This window comes from Odontesthes bonariensis, chromosome 16 (genome assembly GCF_027942865.1).
Source record: "Odontesthes bonariensis isolate fOdoBon6 chromosome 16, fOdoBon6.hap1, whole genome shotgun sequence".
Taxonomy (NCBI): domain Eukaryota; kingdom Metazoa; phylum Chordata; class Actinopteri; order Atheriniformes; family Atherinopsidae; genus Odontesthes; species Odontesthes bonariensis.
In genome coordinates, this window is record NC_134521.1 from 2,309,420 (window position 1) to 2,326,737 (window position 17,318).

Sequence of the window (17,318 nt, forward strand, 5' to 3'; positions counted from 1 at the left end):
GCTGCAAATTTCATATCGGACCACTTCTTCCTGATCTTATTGGAGAAAAAGTAAAACATCGTTCAATTTTAGATTTCATTTAATCTGGAGTTTATCACATTTTATTGACCATGACAGTAGGGGAAAATACATAACTCGTCCGGTCAGCGATTTACATCGCCAACGCTGTGACAGCCGTCCCAGCTGTCAACGCTGTTGGCAGCGTTTCTTTGCCGCCTTTCGTCTATCCATGTCGCAAATTCCAGAGGTGCGGCCTCTCAACCCCCTTTTGTAGAAGGCGTGGTTAGGATCATTACGATGGATTTCGGCCGCCGGATTTATCAACAGCCGCTCTGTTTTACGATGGGATTGGTGTGGTACGCATGTTCTGTAAATCTCATTTGAGCCTCTGCGTACGACGATTTCTCCGCTCATATATACGATGCTTTCTACGATGGCTTGATAAATGAGGGCCCCTGTGTGGAGATCGCGCTGTTCCCACAGCCTGTCATGCGAGGCTAATACGTGGTGGCTAAGGGGCAAGCGCTAACCCTTCCACGTAAAACAACAACTTGCACACTGCAGAAACGTCACACCACTTTATAAACCATCCGACAATAAAGTCACAAGCCTTACCATCAAAACCATATGCATGGTTCTCACATTACTGGCATGGGGACGTTACAAAACAACTTTATAAACAGCATGTAACTCACCGGTTATTTGTACGCTCGCGCATGTGAAAGCCCAAAAGAGTCAATGGACGATAATCCCAAATACAAAACAATTATCTTCTCTAGAAAAACTACGTTCAAGTATTTAAAACATTACAACAATATTACTGGGCATGTATTGTTGTAATGTTTTAAATACTTGAACGCAGTTTTTCTAGAGAAGATAATTGCTTTGTATATGGGATTATTCTCCATCGACTCTTTTGGGCTTTCACATGCGCGAGCATACAACCAGCCGGTGAGTGACATGCTGTTTATAAAGTTGTTTTGTAACGTCCCCATGCCAGTAATGTGAGAACCATGCATATGGTTTTGATGGTAAGGCTTGTGACTTTATTGTCGGATGGGTTATAAAGTGGTGTGACGTTTCTGCAGTGTGCAAGTTGTTGTTTTACGTGGAAGGGTTAGCAGTTGCCCCTTGGCCACCACGTATTAGCCTCGCATGACATGCTGTGCGGACAGAGCGATCTTCACACAGGGAGCACAGATTTGCACCTCTCTGTGTCCTACTATCAGTATTTGACAACCTCTAGCAATGTCACATAAATCAGGCCAGGAATGATTTATCAACAAATCCTTCTGCAAATATCTTCAGAATACTGCTAAGTGTATAACTGGAAAGTTTGGTGTTAGTAGGTGCTCCATAGGCTGAGATATTGATACTGGAAAAATACAAAAAACTGATTTTGAAAAACGGCATTTAAAGATTTTGGTAAATTTGGGCGAAACGTACCGCCGCAATTAAACAAAATGTGATGAAATAAACATTTTAATTTATGTTTTGAAATAACACATATTGAAGGAGCAGACTGGCCCAAAATCTAAAAATTGACCACTACATGAAAAATCCCTGTTTTTGCCGGCCGTGTCTCGCCTTAATTTATAATAAAAATGCAGCTTCTCAGTAATTTTATTCTCTCATCTTTATTACAACTGAAAATGCTTGATAAATAAAGTATAAGAAAGATAATCTCTGGTGTCAGTGGGTGGCTATAGGTTGAAACAATTTTTTTAAATTCCCTTCTTAACACATTAAGGTAAAACTTATCAGTACAGTTAACTCGGAATCAAATTTAAATGAAATTGGTGGTATTACACATCACTATTTAATATATTTCCCTCTTTCTTCCCAAACCTCAGCTGAGGGTTCAGTTTAATTTGAGGAAATTTAGCTCAATCTTCAAAGGCCCGATGTGATGAAGGGGAAGTACGGTTCAAACTCAATGTTTATTATTCATTACGCTATATGAGCACATTCCTCTCTGCTAGCAAACACATTCTTATACGAATAGTTGTGGTTTAAGCAGACTCAAAGGGGTCTGCTTAAAACACGTTTATATAATATATATCTATATATAGTGTTGACATTGTGAATGTTTTTGTGCTCTCATTTGTTGTTGTTTTGGTTATTGGATTATTGTGTGTCACATCACGTGACCTGTCTAATTGAACACAATAAAGGGTGTGTCCTTCAGACAATGAGGAAAAACACGAAAGCCAAACCGACTCATTGTGTCACGTTGAACGCTGTGCCGAAAGATGATTCTGCTAACATATAGATATAAATAAAAATGTAAACAGCAGATCTGAGCTCTTCAGGTAAAGGTGGGTGGCTCTTAAAAGAGCCGTTGGGTTATTTTTAGCGGGTTTCGGATGAGTTTAACCCCCGAAGCCGTAGAGAGTGCGGCCCTGCCTCTTGAGCGCGTACACCACATCCATGGCGGTCACGGTCTTCCTCTTGGCGTGCTCGGTGTAGGTGACGGCATCGCGGATAACGTTCTCCAGGAAGACCTTGAGCACACCGCGGGTCTCCTCGTAGATGAGGCCGGAGATGCGCTTGACTCCGCCGCGGCGGGCCAGACGGTGGATGGCGGGTTTGGTGATTCCCTGGATGTTATCACGGAGAACTTTACGGTGCCGCTTAGCGCCTCCTTTACCGAGTCCTTTGCCTCCCTTTCCTCTGCCGCTCATGTTTGCGTTTACTCTGAAAATTCAAAGACCAACTGACGCCGCTGAGCGCGCGCTCTGTGTTTATATCTGAACTGCGGACGTAAAGGAGGACAGTGGGCGGAGTTTCACAGTACAAAGCGTCAACGCTTCCCAACAAAACCCCCATTATTAAAACAAACCTCATCCATTTTCTAATTTAGTATATATATATATGTAAGACGATGGTCTTCTTGACTTGATATACTGAGTTACACATAAGAACCAGTTCAACATTCGCTGGCTCGAACAGCGGCCACCTTCAATCCTCACCTTCAGTTACAGGGTAACCACAGAACTACTTCCGGTCTTTCTTACTAAATAAAACCTCTTAATATCACTACAGGATGTTACGTTTTCCTGTTCAAACACCCCACCATTCAGGGCTCATAAAAATAACTTACATATAAATAAATATATATAATTCTGCTGCTACATCTGCGTATTGTAAGTTTGGCTTAAAAATGTATAAAAACTTAATGGAATTATTGTGGCGCTCCCTACAGGAGAAGCAACGGCTGCTACAGCTCAGGTTTGAGAGCAAAGCAGCCACCAAGCTGAATTATGCACTCAGTGGAGGTCTACTGAATCCGTCCACATGGTGGTGCTGCCACATATGCTTGGTTTACAGGCAGAGGGATTCAATTGTTCATGAAAAAGTCATTTTCCTGTAAATAACTTTCCTACAAAGGTCTCTAATAGCTTCGATGTTACGCTTTAAGCATGTTGGTGTTTAAAACTGAAACATATAAACACAGCAAAAAGGGGAAAAACGGAAAGCGCTGCGAGGATCCAAGTCTTAAACACAGGTGCTCAAACAGTCTTTGTGGGTGGTAAGTATCATAAAAGAAAAGGCAGGAAACTGTGGCACTCCGGTTTCATTATTTTTTACTTTTCTTTAAGGCAAAGGACTGACCGACGCGTTTCGACCAACACGCGCTCCTGCGCTGAGGAGGAAACCGCGAGCGCGCACCGTCTCCTTCAACCTACCAACCAGTAGTGAAGATGAATACACAGAGGGCCCTACTGAAAGACCGGATTTTTTGGATTTTCCCCATCACCAGACCCAGAGACCTCGTGGAGGAAGAGGAAGAGGACGAGGCGGGGGAGGAAGAAAAAACCTGGAGCCCACGCGCCATAGTCAGCGAGTGGCAGAACTATCGACGAGGCGATAGGACTCAATTCAGTTATCAACATATCAGGTACCCCACTCTCACCAGAATGTACCTCTGTGCTTTCTAAAGGTCTAAGCTTTGCACCAACCCATCATGTCAATACTTTTGAAACTAAGATTGATTTGTTTAAGTTTTACAGAACTTTACATTTAAAAACATGGCATCATTTAAATGCTTCTACAACCCAAAGAATGTTACATGACTACAAGGCCCAGGTCAGACCTACAAAGGAATTTAAGCCTAGATCCACTTTCTGTCCTGTAGTGAATAACGCTTCATTGATTGCATTTACCAAGAAAGTTTCATGTGATATGGACGCCTTTCTACAATCTCTAACACACAGCCCTCAAGTTAACCTATCAAAACCAGAGAACGCGGCCTTGCGTTGGTTATCTAATAATGAAGATTTGGTTATTAAAAGAGCAGACAAGGGGGGCGCTGTTGTTGTGTGTGGAAGAGAGCAATACATACAAGAAGCCTTATCACAACTTGGGAACACAGAATACTACACAGCTCTTCCATCCAATCCAATGGAATACATGAAACGTGAATTGGAAGACATATTAAATAATGCCAGGATGCAAGGATGGATTACGGATCTAGAAAAAGACTTTCTCCTCAAAAATAATCCTAAAATACCAACATTCTACATGTTGCCTAAAGTTCATAAAAATTTAGAAAACCCCCCCGGCCGCCCCATCATCATTGGCATTGACTCCATCTCTGAGCCTTCCTCCCAATACATTGATTACTACATTAAAACATTGGTATATTCTCTCCCTTCCTACATTCAAGACACCACTTATGTCTTGAACAAAATTAACGACATCAAAAACATTGGAGAGGGATACATGGCCACTATGGATGTCACGTCCCTTTACAGTAACATCAAACACCAAGATGGCCTAGAAGCTGTGAGTCACTTCTTGCAATCCAGGACGGAAGGATATCCACCCAATGCATTCATACTGGAACTCATAAAATGGATTCTCGACAACAATGTCTTTGTGTTTCAGGAAAAAACCTTCAAACAAAAACGGGGCACAGCCATGGGAGCCACATTTGCACCAAACTACGCCTGTCTATTTCTTGGACTATGGGAGGAAAAGTTCATCTGGGGCCCTTCAAACATCTACCGGAACAACATCATCTGGTATGGAAGGTACATAGACGATCTTGTATTCTTCTGTAATGGGGACCTACAGAGCCTTAAAGCTATGCACCAATACCTCAATTCCACTAGTGATAGTGTGGAATTATCCTTAGAATACAGCCAGAGTGAGATACATTTTTTAGATCTGAAAATCACAAAATCACCATTAGGGGACTTGCATACCACCATTTTCCGTAAAGATACAGACCGCAACACCACATTACACGCGGAGAGCTGTCATCCCCCTCACCTTATTAAGAACATCTCATTCGGGCAACTTCAGCGGCTTCGCCGCATATGCGACAAAGAAGATAATTTCGATACAAAAGCTGTGGAAATGACCCTACGCTTTAGGGAGAGGGGATACAAACAGGATAATCTGCAAACAGCATACAGAAGAGTGAAATCTATGGACAGAAAACATCTCCTACAAAAAACACAAAGAACACCGCACAATTCAAATGTCTATTTTGTGACTAAGTACAGTAAACAGTACAACCAAATATGCAATATCATCGAAAATAATTGGAATATTTTACATGGAGATCCAATGCTGCTTGAACTGTTTCCTAATCTACCCTCCTTTGCCTCCAGGAGAGCACCTACTTTACAGGACAAGCTGGTCCAAAGTCATCTTGCCCCAAGAACTTCATGGCTCCAGAAACCAATGGGCACCTACCCCTGCGGACATTGCTGCCACTGTGAGAACATTTCCAAAAACAACACCTTTGTAGACATATTCAAACAAAAAACATACAAAATGAACCACTTTGCCAACTGCAACACCAAATGTGTAGTTTACCGTCTGGAATGCCCCTGTGGCCACTTTTACATTGGAAGAACTAAAAGAAGATTCAAAGACCGCCTCGGGGAACATAAGACTGCAATTCGCACAATAAACCAGAACTATGCTATGGCTGTGCATTACGAAGAGGCAGGGCATGGAAGCCCATCTTCCCTAAGAGCAGTGGTTCTTGAGAGTGTACCTCCTAATATAAGAGGAGGAGACAGAGTAAAAAAACTTCTACAAAGAGAAACATTTTGGATTGTTACTTTACAGGCTACCAAACCACCAGGACTTAATGATGAAGTGGACTATTTACCATTCTTATGACAAAAAAACATACAAAAAACTCCTTGATAGATCTGTTCTTCTGAATGTGCCCTATACCAGTGTGTGAATATTGGCCTTCAATGAAGTGTAGTGCTTGTTGTTACTCAGTGGACCCACAACTAAAAAATGTTATGATCTGTGTATATTAATCTCATACTTACCTGAATATTAGTTTTCAGTCATGACTGGTGCTTTGTGCAAACTTGTTTTATTCATGCTTTGTGCAACTTGAATTTTGTTAAATGTTTTGTGCAACTAAGTCTCACAACTACCTGTTCACTTTGGTTAAGTGGATGGATCACGCCCACCACCAATGACTAATTAACAGCTGTGATATATTGTGTCTTGTGATTGAATGACTGCACCCTGACAAAGACCGTGAAAGGTCGAAACGCGTCGGTCAGTCCTTTGCCTTAAACAAAAGTAAAAAATAATGAAACCGGAGTGCCACAGTTTCCTGCCTTTTCTTTTATGATATAAACACAGCATTCAGCATCTTTCCTTTAATAAACCCATTCTAAAATACTCTGCCCTTTAGTATTTGTTTTATTTAAAGAAACCGTTTTTAGATTTACCAACTTAAGTTTTCATATCCATTAGATTTTTAATGGTGTATCAATTATTTAATTAGTAAATAAATATTCTTGTGATTTCAGATCTGCCAGATTAGTCAGCGCTTTCATAAAAAGTTATGATTATTAGATAAAAAGTAAAAATTCGTTGACTCTGTTACCAAACTTGAGCTGGCAGACCCTCAAACCGTGGTAGGTGGAGCCCCCTTGGAGATAGCTCTGTTTAGCTCGTTGTGGTGACAAACAAAATGATCGGGACCACGTCTGAAGAACGGCACTTTTAATTCCCAGCACTTCTCGCATGAAAAGAATACAATCCAACACACACGTAGCTGCCCAGTCGCGTCACCTGCCTGCTCACTGCACCAAGAAAAACAATACACCTTCCCAGCATGCGCTGCTGACGTACTACCTGAAAAACTAGCCCCTCCCACATAACAAATCACAGTAAGGCTGGGCCTGTAACACTACCCCCACACTGGATGATGATTAAAACCTTAACATCACTCCAGCACTGTTACAAAATACAATGAACAATTCTCAATAAACATTTCCCATGAGTGTCCATTTTTCCCACAGTCCCTGAAGAAATCCTCTGGGGGAATAAAACAGCATAACACTGTGGCAAATGCCCAGTAAATGTCCATACTTTCTCACCTGGAAGAGAAGTTACTTATCGGCAAAGCTTACAACACAAAAATAGCAAAGTCATTACATTATCATGGTAATCACACTATTTCTGTCAGCAAAGATACACAACGATAGCCTGGCGACGCCATCCTACGTACTTCCGCCCAAAGATTTTGGCTCCGCACATAGTCTGGCTCAACCCCCCTACCTCGGTTCGCTCAGTGTTTTGCCAATCAGCAAACAGTTGCGAGTGGTGACGCAGAACTCACGCGCGGAGTCCATTGTAGTCCAGATAATTGTAGTTCAACCGCAGCGGAAATAAACATGGCGACGGAAGAACGCTAGAAGCTATCCATGAAGTTGTCTCAACTCTGGAGATCATTACACAATTAAAACGAGAGCAAGAGGAATGCCTCGTCAATTTTGTTAGTGGCAAGGATGTCGTAGCTCTCCTTCCAACTGGCTTTGGGAAAAGTTTGATTTATCAAATGGTACCGGTATCATGAAAGCGGATGTGGGAAGCGTGATTCGCGAGCTAGAGCCTCGCGAGAGTAAGCATGAACCTCGGTGCATAACTACGTCATTTCTAAACATTACTGATTGGCTAAGGGAACTCCAATGAATTTAAGTTGCTGAGTAAGGTCCCACCCTCCATGGAAACAGATTCCTCTTGGGTTTTCCCAGACTGTTTGACGGAGTCAACAGTCGGCTTTCGCCCAGGCTAACACAACGATACTTCAAAGCCCAGAAAAATGTGCGTGTACATATATGACTTCTGCCCGACAACAAACCCTGTAGGAGGTAGTTAGGATAATTTCCCAGTAAAAGTTAAGTGCATATAAAACATAAAAAATTAATCTGCAGCCAACATGTATAAAAGTACAAATAACATTCAAATAGGTCTGTGCCTTTACGCAATCTGTAAACTCAGATACCGGTTTAGTGCAACTTATGAAAAATATAACTATAAAATGTAACTGTAAACGGTGTCGGGTGAAATACCGCTCAGTCTTTAGAGAATAACCAGTCACCGGGGTCTCTGTAACAATGCAGAGGGGTGAGGATGGACACTGCTGTCGACCTTTATTAAACTCACCATAACATAATTTTACAACATACACATTGCCGCAACAGCGGGTCTTAAAAGCTTCAACGCCACGGAGAGCAACCACGGAATTTTGGGTTAGTTTTACTCCATCAAAACACTGATGGCATTTTGCAGAAGAGTAGATGCTTTCAGAATATCCGCGTCCCTAGCTTCCAGTAACTGTGAGGCAACGTTTATACATTCAAGAATCTTGGTTTGCATGTTGACCAAAAATATGAAAGAAAATTTCCTTATGGCATTCTTGAGCGCACTTGCTTCACCAGGCTCATCTGTTTTGTCACTTATCAGAGATATTTCTACGAGGGCTTTTATAATGTCTCCATATCTGTACCTTAACGCAAAAAGCGCATCATGTCGAGAAACACGCTCTGACCCGCCCACAAAAACTCAAAATAAAGAGACATTTGTCGGCACATCAGAGTGAGACCTCTGTAAAATATGAGATCTTTGTCCGCGCTGCTCCTCGGCAAATGTTCGTAGTGAGTCAAACAAACAAAGCAAACAAATCTATTCTGTGACTGACTGGAAGCCAGAGTAAAGATTTTAAAGCTGCTGTGATGTGTTCAGATCTCTTAGTCCGGGTTAAAACTCCAGCAGCAGCGTTCTGGATGAGCTGCAGATGTTTAATGCTCTTTGTGGGAAGTCCAGTTAAAATTGTGGCGCTGTGGCTTAGTTGGTCAAATTGCCTGTCTAGTAAACAGGAGATCCTGGGTTCAAATCCCAGCAGTACCTTAAGGTGTTATTACGTACATCAACATGGTGCCATAACTGTGGGGCAGCCTAGTGGTTAGGGAGGTGGACTTAAGATCAGAGGGTTGCAAGTTCAAGTCCCGCCATTACCTCTCCCTACACCTCTATTCATGGCTGAAGTGCCCTTGAGCAAGGCACCTAACCCCACATTGCTCCAGGGCCTGTAACCAATACCCTGTATCTAAATAGATGTAAGTAGCTTTGGATAAAAAGCGTCAGCTAAGTGTATGTAATGTAATGTAAAAGCGTTACAGTGATGGAGTCTACTGGAGATGAATGCATGGATCCTGGAAACCTTTAATTCTGTTGATGTTTCTGAGGTGGTAAAAAGCTGCCTTGGTGACAGCTTTGATGTGGCTGCTGAAAGTCAGATCTGAGTCTATCAACACTCCGAGGTTACCAACTTGGTCAGTGATTGTAAGGTCCCGAGTCTCAAGATATTTACCAACGCTGACCCTCTTCTCTTTGCTCCCAAACAGAATGATCTCAGTTTTGTCTTCATTTAATTGTAGAAAATTCTCTCTCATCCAGGTGTTTACTTCCTCCAGACACTGACACAGAACGTCTCATGACAATTCATCACAAATAGAGGGCTCCAGTGTTATTGGCCCAATTGCATTATGTTAGTTGGTGGGCCAAAGGTCAAAGACCGGACCAGGAGAGGTTGTAACGTGACTCCCCCATGTTAATCCTGTATTATGATGGCCAGTGTTGGTAACTGCAATAAAGCCAGTTCAACGGATTATGAAGTCTCGGTATCTACTAATTGATATCCCAAGATATCCCAGTACTCCATAATGTTTCTTGATAAAGAGTGACCGAAGCGCTCCTTCTTCCCTCTGCCCGCCATCTCTAAACAAAGACAGGTTTCCATAGAAACAAGACCGTTCTCTGTCGAGCAGTTGAACCAATCAGGGGCGAGGGATGGCACAGTGGAATTAACATGTAAACTCTTTGGGGGAAGAGTTTCTCCCTTCATACTCACTCAAGTGCACTTTCTTCTCATCCTCGGGCAATATTTACGGGAAAATACGTTTATGTATATTTACATTAGTGACGGGACGTGACCGATACAGCTGAAGTATCGCCTGTCACGATACACGCCAAACTGTGTTTAAAACGAGACGAATCTGTCAACGGGATGCATCTCTGCCAAAACAATCATTCATCATTTCAAACAGACATCTTATCTACAAGCCATAATGGAGCCAGAAAGAAAAAGAAAAGTTTCTGCCGTATGGGACCATTTTGATCTTATATCAGGCAAATAAGGCTTTTTTTTTTATTTGCTTGTTTCATCCTGTTCCTCCCAGTTCCCACTTGATCTTTCAGAATTCAAATCCATTTCAAAGTGACTCAGTTTAAATTATTTTATTTTCGGCAGGTTAAATGTCGCATTTGTTGGACAGAACTGTCCTACATTAATTAAAGCTCCTCTTCAATGCTGAGGCATTACAGAGCCGGGCACAAAAATGAGGCCACAAATCTGCACCAGGAACAGACACAGGTAGGCCTATAGAGACATTTTAAAACGTCTTCATGGTGGCTTTTGTTAAAATTGGCTTTGTTCTTAGACATTATAAATGAAATAGTCTCAGTACTTTTCCATGATGACCTAAAGTGATCCAGGAATGGGAAGACAAAACGATTGGGAAAGCAAGGGCAGATTCAAGCATACACACACACAGTTTGGCTGATCCAGAGAATATGACGAAGCATGTTGAACCTACTCATGTCCAATCATACTCGGTCGAGTGTGAGTCCAACCTATGAGGCTATAAATGCAAATGATACCCGGAAATCGAGGCTCAGTCTGACGGATTTCCTGCGGGAGCTCTGTTCCACTGAGCCCAGCGCTGATATGCTTTGACATGTGACTACCAATAAACACTTTATTTAACTTGAGATTCCTCCGGCTTGTTCTTGAGCTGCCATTGAAAGAATCGATCGAACAATTTGGTGCCGTGACCCGGATGGCAGACTCTGAGACCTGTCCGAGGGAGCACAGCTGGAGGTGATCGAGGGGGACCCTTTTTTCAGACAATTCGAGGCGCCCGAATATAAGGTGAGCAGAAAACCTCATATGAATATATGTGAAATTTCTGCACATTGGTCATGCTAAATTAAGTTGTTTGAATTAAGATGTCCTCACACAATCACACATAATCACACATAGGGAAAGTAAATAAGTGTCCAGATAATTTAATTTGAACAAATAAAAGACAGAATAAATTCATTTTATAAATGAATATCCCATGGGGGGAATTGTCTTCTAAATTGAGAGGTTACCGTGTGTGAAGAGCTCCGTGGGCGAAAGGTCTTCATTTCCCCCTGACAGGTGTTAGGACGGATTGAGAACTCCGGTCGCGAAGGGTCTGTAATTCCATATGTGGTGGGTGGACCAAGATTTCGGCATAAGGACACAGGAAAAGATTTGTTATCTTTCTTGAAAATGTGGGGTGGTTTGCTACTTGATTGATATTTTACTGCGATATCACGCAGATCTCAAGTAGTTCTGTTTCAAAAGGGGGCATTGGTATAGATAAAAAGGGGGAACGGTAGATAGGGTGTTACACAGAGGGTTGAATTAAAACGGATGACTGGACTGGGTGAACCCCCAGCGATCAAGCGCACAGAACTTTTAGGTTCTGTGTAGAAGTTTCTTGACCGGGCTCCAACATTCGGGCATTACGCCATTCACCCACTCTGTCTAACACGTGTTTAACATTTGAATATGTCACATAAATTGATCGACAACTGGGAAAAGTGTAGAGTTGGTATTAGTTAACACCTTGACTAGATGGCATAAAATGGTCCCGAGGGAAGAAGAAAAACGAGGGACGGATAGATTTGTAAACTGGACTGGAGAAATGCGTTAATGGAATGTGTGAGTTTGCTCCAATGAAGCTCAGTGTGTTCAAAATGTTTTCAAAACAAGCGAGGGACTAAGAATCAAGCACATGCATAATACAGGAGGAAAAAGCTTTTGATATATTTGATCCCAAAGTTCATTGACAGAAGTTAATAATTTTTTTTCAGCATCAACGCACTAATAAGAGACCTATAAAACAAAAAGAAAAGATCAACAGAGTTGGAGGCTTGGCCTGAGGCCTGAGGTTTCTAACTAAAGGTCAGCTGTGCAGCAGCATCGCAGGAAATAATGAATCACAGAGATTAAACTCTCCAAACGCTTTTTGAGCCATAATGTTCCCAATTTAAGTTTATAGTTGTTCTCTTTGTCATAAATGCTCACACCCTAAGAGCATCTCTTCTCAACCCTGCTTCCTTTTTCTCTCATTCAGCCCTGAGAGTGAGAACAGGCCAAACAATTTGTTTATCTACAGACTCTGAGTGATCAATGGCCTGAGTTTATAATGATAATGGGTTTAGTTTTGTACTAGAGAAATTATTATTAATTCATCCATCTATTTTAACATGCATATGATTGGGAGATACACCAAAGTATGTAGATAAACTGAAAACAGCTGTACAATGCAAAAATCGCAGTGATGAGATAAGAAACAACAAAATGTCCAAAATAAATCCAGGAACAACAGTGTTTGAAACAAGACATTCATACAAATTGTTGCTGTAACAAGACTTAACAGCTCTCTTAAAGACAAATACACAAGCAGAGTGTTTAGGAGATTTGCTCCTTTAGTTGAAAAACCATCTGAGAAAAAATGTTGTACAATTTGAAACTTTCTGATTTCACCTGAAGCAGGACTGAGATGAGACAGTCAGACCATCTATGACAGGTTAAACTATCAGGATTTAGGATTTAATATCACGGCCAGATAGTCAGATGTCAAACAATTTGATATCATCTTAAAGTATTAAAGGTTAGCCTTTATTGTTATTAGGAGATATTAACGTGACTTTAGCTGCTCTAAATAGTTTTCTTCTGCCTCTTTTCACCAATTCTGAGTTAATAGTTATAATCAATATTTAGATTTAAACTCATTAAACCATTTAACTATTTAACTAAATCATTTAACTATTTAACTGCAGCAGATCTATGAAACAATTAATATGCTCTCTTAATAAAGCAGCAAAGAGGTTTAAATAAATTAGGGCATTAGGAGCAGCTGCAGCAAGAGTGAGCCATAACAAGAAAAGTCAAGGTTTGTTTTTATGGCGCATTTAAAAACAGTGAGCAGAGAGCAGCTTGGTGACAGCCCAAAACAAAATAAATTGGGTTGAAGCTCTCCCTATTATGTTATTTAACCTAATATTTTATATGATGTGTAATATATGACCTATATATGAATGTTGTCAGGTTGTCCCGCATGAGGCCTGGACGGGGAGAAAATACCCTTTTTTACGACAGTATGAAAACTTGTGTGAATATGGGAAACAACTGAATAAAGTCAACAAACGTAACTGGTCCTCTCCTCTGTGGACGGGATCATACAAGGTAGCAGAAGCTACATCACATTGTGTAAAGGTGTGGTTGACAGAGGATCAATATCCAACCAAAGATCTGATGTCTGACAACACAAGCACGATGCTGTGGCACCGCTGAGGAAAAGTCAGCAGCACAGGGCCACAACGCTCACCTCAAAGATAAAAAATAAAGGATGAATTAGGAGAAATAAAGAAATAAAATGAACCTATGTTTTTAATTCTAATCTGTATGGAAACATGTTATGGTATCATGTGATGTTGGAAACAGCTCTGATGTCACACTGTTGGTACCACATGAAGTGTTTCTGATTCAACTGGAGCCGGAAAAAACTTAATGCTGATCCTGAACTGTCTGTGGACGGCTCAGCATCACCAAACACAGCCACTAGTAAGAATTTAAGAAAACTTATTATTAAGTAACAAGTGAGAATTAAGCAGATTATGCTGAAATTTTATCTTAAAGGGACACTTTGTAATTCTTCCCCCATCTAGTGGTGCAATTTTATTTTGCAAAGTCGAATGAATTTGCTCTCTAGCGCCTCGCATTTTCAAATGTGCGTTGCATCTTCTTGAACTACGGCAGGCGGGATGTGTCAAGATTCAAGAAGCTATAGCTTCAGACCATGGGCGGCGCCAGGGGGGCGCTAGGGGGTGCTATAGCTCCCCCTGGATTAGCCATAGCACCCCGTAGCAACCCAAAGAAAATATCCCATTTTCAAATATTAAATTATATTCTCTATTATTTATTGTGTGGTAACATATTTCAGCCAGAAAATAAAAAAAGTTATCAACGAACAGATTGTTTTAGACACAAAAAAATGACGATTCTGTCATAAGCTTTGACCCAATTTATTTTCAAGTTGCAGGCAGAAGAAGAGCAGGGATATACCATCAACAGCACCCAGGAGTTCTTATCCCTTATGCGGCCTTAAGGGTACAAGCGCTAACGGACCCTGGCAGTATCTCCAAAATTACCACATTAAAATCACATGCCATGACACCAAACTTCTACAGTAGTACAAATATGGTCTGTACTCACAAAACGATGCATTTGGAAGTTTGAAAATAGTCCAGGAGTTTATTATTATCAACACAAGCCTGATAGCTTCTCTGCAGCTAAAGCTGCGTCGACGTCACTTCTGGGAGCTGGGAGCTTCAAAGTAAGATGAGGGTTGATCTACTACTGTAGACAACAAAGTATATGCTATATTCTGCATGAATTTTTATGAATTTTTATGTTGTAGAGTTGTGGATTTATTTTATCAATGGAGAAATTGAGCAGGCTTGCTTTGTTGTCTACAGTAGTAGATCAACCCTCATCTTACTTTGAAGCTCCCAGATCAAGGAAGTGACGTCAACGCAGCTTTAGCAGCAGAAAAGCTATTAGGCTTGTGTTGATAATAATAAACTCCTGGACTATGTACAAACTTCCAAATGCATCGGCTCGTGAAGGCTCGTGCAGTGTATGGAAACATGTGTACAAGTATTTAGTTTAGCCTATACGCATTTTAAATGCAAAGTATGAGTGAATGTGTTTATAGTAGGCTGTCTTGCGTTGGAGGTAGGCTAATAATAATAATAGCCTAATAGTAATAAATAATAATGATAATAAAAACAACAGTAAAACAGTAATGATGATACAATCGATTGTATATAGCGCTTTTCATGGTCGTGTGTGTGTGTGTGGTGTGGTGTGGTGTGGGGGGGGGGATGATGGTTGGGAGGGGTAGCACCCTCGGTAAAAAGCTGTGCTCCCCCGTAGCACGGGCAGTAAAAAATCTCTGGCGCCGCCCCTGCTTCAGACTCAAGGTCCATACAAACAAAAAGACATCAAGACACACAGTACAAAGGATTACATAACACACATACAATAACACTATAAATACAGATGGCAGATAACATGTCAGATAACATAAGTTGACATAGCCTTTGGTGTGCAAACAATGCAATTAGTCATATTCCGGGAGTTACCGGGAGTGACGTCGACGCAGCGTTAGCATTAGCAGCGTTAGCAATAGGAGCATTAGCAGCGGTAAATAAACTCCCGGTAAACTTACAAACTCTCTAATTCCTCGTTTTGTGAGTTAAGAGCCTATGTGTACTGCGGCAGAAGTTTGGTAACAATCAATGCATTATTAGTGGGATCATTTACGAGATAAAATCTATTTACCATTAGCGCCAGTAATAAGCCATTCGGCGGACGTGACGTCAAAATGCATTTACTCTTGCGGGCCTGGCGTCGAAGTGCTTTATGTCCCTCTCGGCACTTCGTCGTTTTTCATAGACCGTAAGGACATGGCAGCCTCCATAGAGCTTGCCCGCTCTATGTAGATACAGACAAGTTATTCTTCACTCAGGAGGATAAGTGAGATTTTTGACAGAGATAATTTTACACCAATGAGGACTAATTTATGAAAGAATATGTTGATTTGAGCTAATAAATTACTTAATATATTACATAGTGTCCCTTTAACGCTCTGAGCTGAATTAAGAGAGGACAGACAATACTTATCCTAAACAGGTTAATCAGTTAGTCATTGAGAAGAAATGTCTGCTTTCTTGATGCTGTGCTGCTCCCAAAATCTAACCACAAACATTTCTATCCTGCAGCAAAGAGCAACACAGGAGCAGAAACTGCAGTGGAGGAGTTTGGCAATTAATTAACAATTAATCATGGTTTACTAAAACTTCTCAAATTTTCCCAAAAATCTGTGTGTGTTTTTGTTTTATTTGTTATTGTTCTGCGTTGTCTTGTCTTGTGTCTCTGTGCTGATGTGTTCTCTAAATGATTTGAAGTTTTTTTCCACAGCAGAATAAGTTGATAATACAGAATTTCTTATGAATGCTGGACAGCAACTTTGTCCTAAAAACAAGGGTTATACCAACTGGCCAGTTGTTTTGTTTTGGTTTATGTTTATTTCATGATTTCTTTGATTTAATTTAATTTAATTTTCGTTTGTTTTTGTTTTGGGTTGGGGTCCATTTAAAAAAAAAAAAATAAATAAATGATGAATTGGGGATTAGGATTGAACCTTTCAAAAAAGACATGCCCTGAGTATAAAAATACCGTGAAAATAACATTTTGCACTGGTGTGCTGCGCGATTTGTTCTCCTGCTAATATCAATCCACAGATTCAGAACCACTACGGGACGTACGGCTGGAGGACTCATAAGCTTGAGTTCTGGGAGGCCTTGCCCATCATGCCAAGATGATGGTGGAAAAACCACACAACAAAATTATCCCAAAAGAAGATTAGTTAGAAAAAGGGGTGGTAAAGACCCTTTATGGAGTGACGTACTGGTGACCTCTCCTTCGAGTTAGCTCCGGATCAGAATGCTGAACTGATGTTCAGCCAGGAGGAGAACCGAGCACCAAGCAGTGACAGGATTGGACCAGAAGAGACCACATGACTCATCACGTGGTCATCAGAAAAAAATATATATATCATTTTTGTTCATTTAAAAGAAACGTTAATCATAATTTGTCAACAGGTTCATGTAATCATATAATGAATAGGGATGGGAATTGATGAGATTTTTACGATTCCAATTCCATTTTCGATTCTGCTTAACGATTCGGTTCTTTGTCGGTTCCCTTATCGATTCTCATTTGGAGAAAAAGGACAACAAAGCGGTCGATTAGCATCAACTTTGTTTAGTTTAGAAGTAACACGAGTCATGACCTTACAAACCCAACAACGGTGAGGTCC

At 41.0% G+C, this 17,318-nt stretch overlaps 1 protein-coding gene and 1 non-coding gene across 2 annotated transcripts; one reads left to right on the top strand and one right to left on the bottom strand.

Annotated features, from left to right (window-relative positions):
• Positions 1 to 1,690: 1,690 nt before the first annotated feature.
• Positions 1,691 to 2,712, bottom strand: LOC142401628 (histone H4-like). The gene has a single exon (XM_075487095.1). It carries the CDS (start codon positions 2,682 to 2,684, stop codon positions 2,373 to 2,375), a length of 312 nt encoding a protein of 103 aa, XP_075343210.1. The 5' UTR covers positions 2,685 to 2,712; the 3' UTR covers positions 1,691 to 2,372.
• A 6,397-nt stretch (positions 2,713 to 9,109) lies between these two features.
• On the top strand, positions 9,110 to 9,183 carry trnat-agu (transfer RNA threonine (anticodon AGU)). Its single transcript has one exon. It is a non-coding gene; the product is annotated as a tRNA-Thr (tRNA).
• The last annotated feature ends 8,135 nt before the right edge of the window (positions 9,184 to 17,318 follow it).

Excerpts from the sequence above, each read along its gene's own strand:
- LOC142401628 (XM_075487095.1), bottom strand. The coding sequence starts at position 2,684 with ATGAGCGGCAGAGGAAAGGGAGGCAAAGGACTCGGTAAAGGAGGCGCT.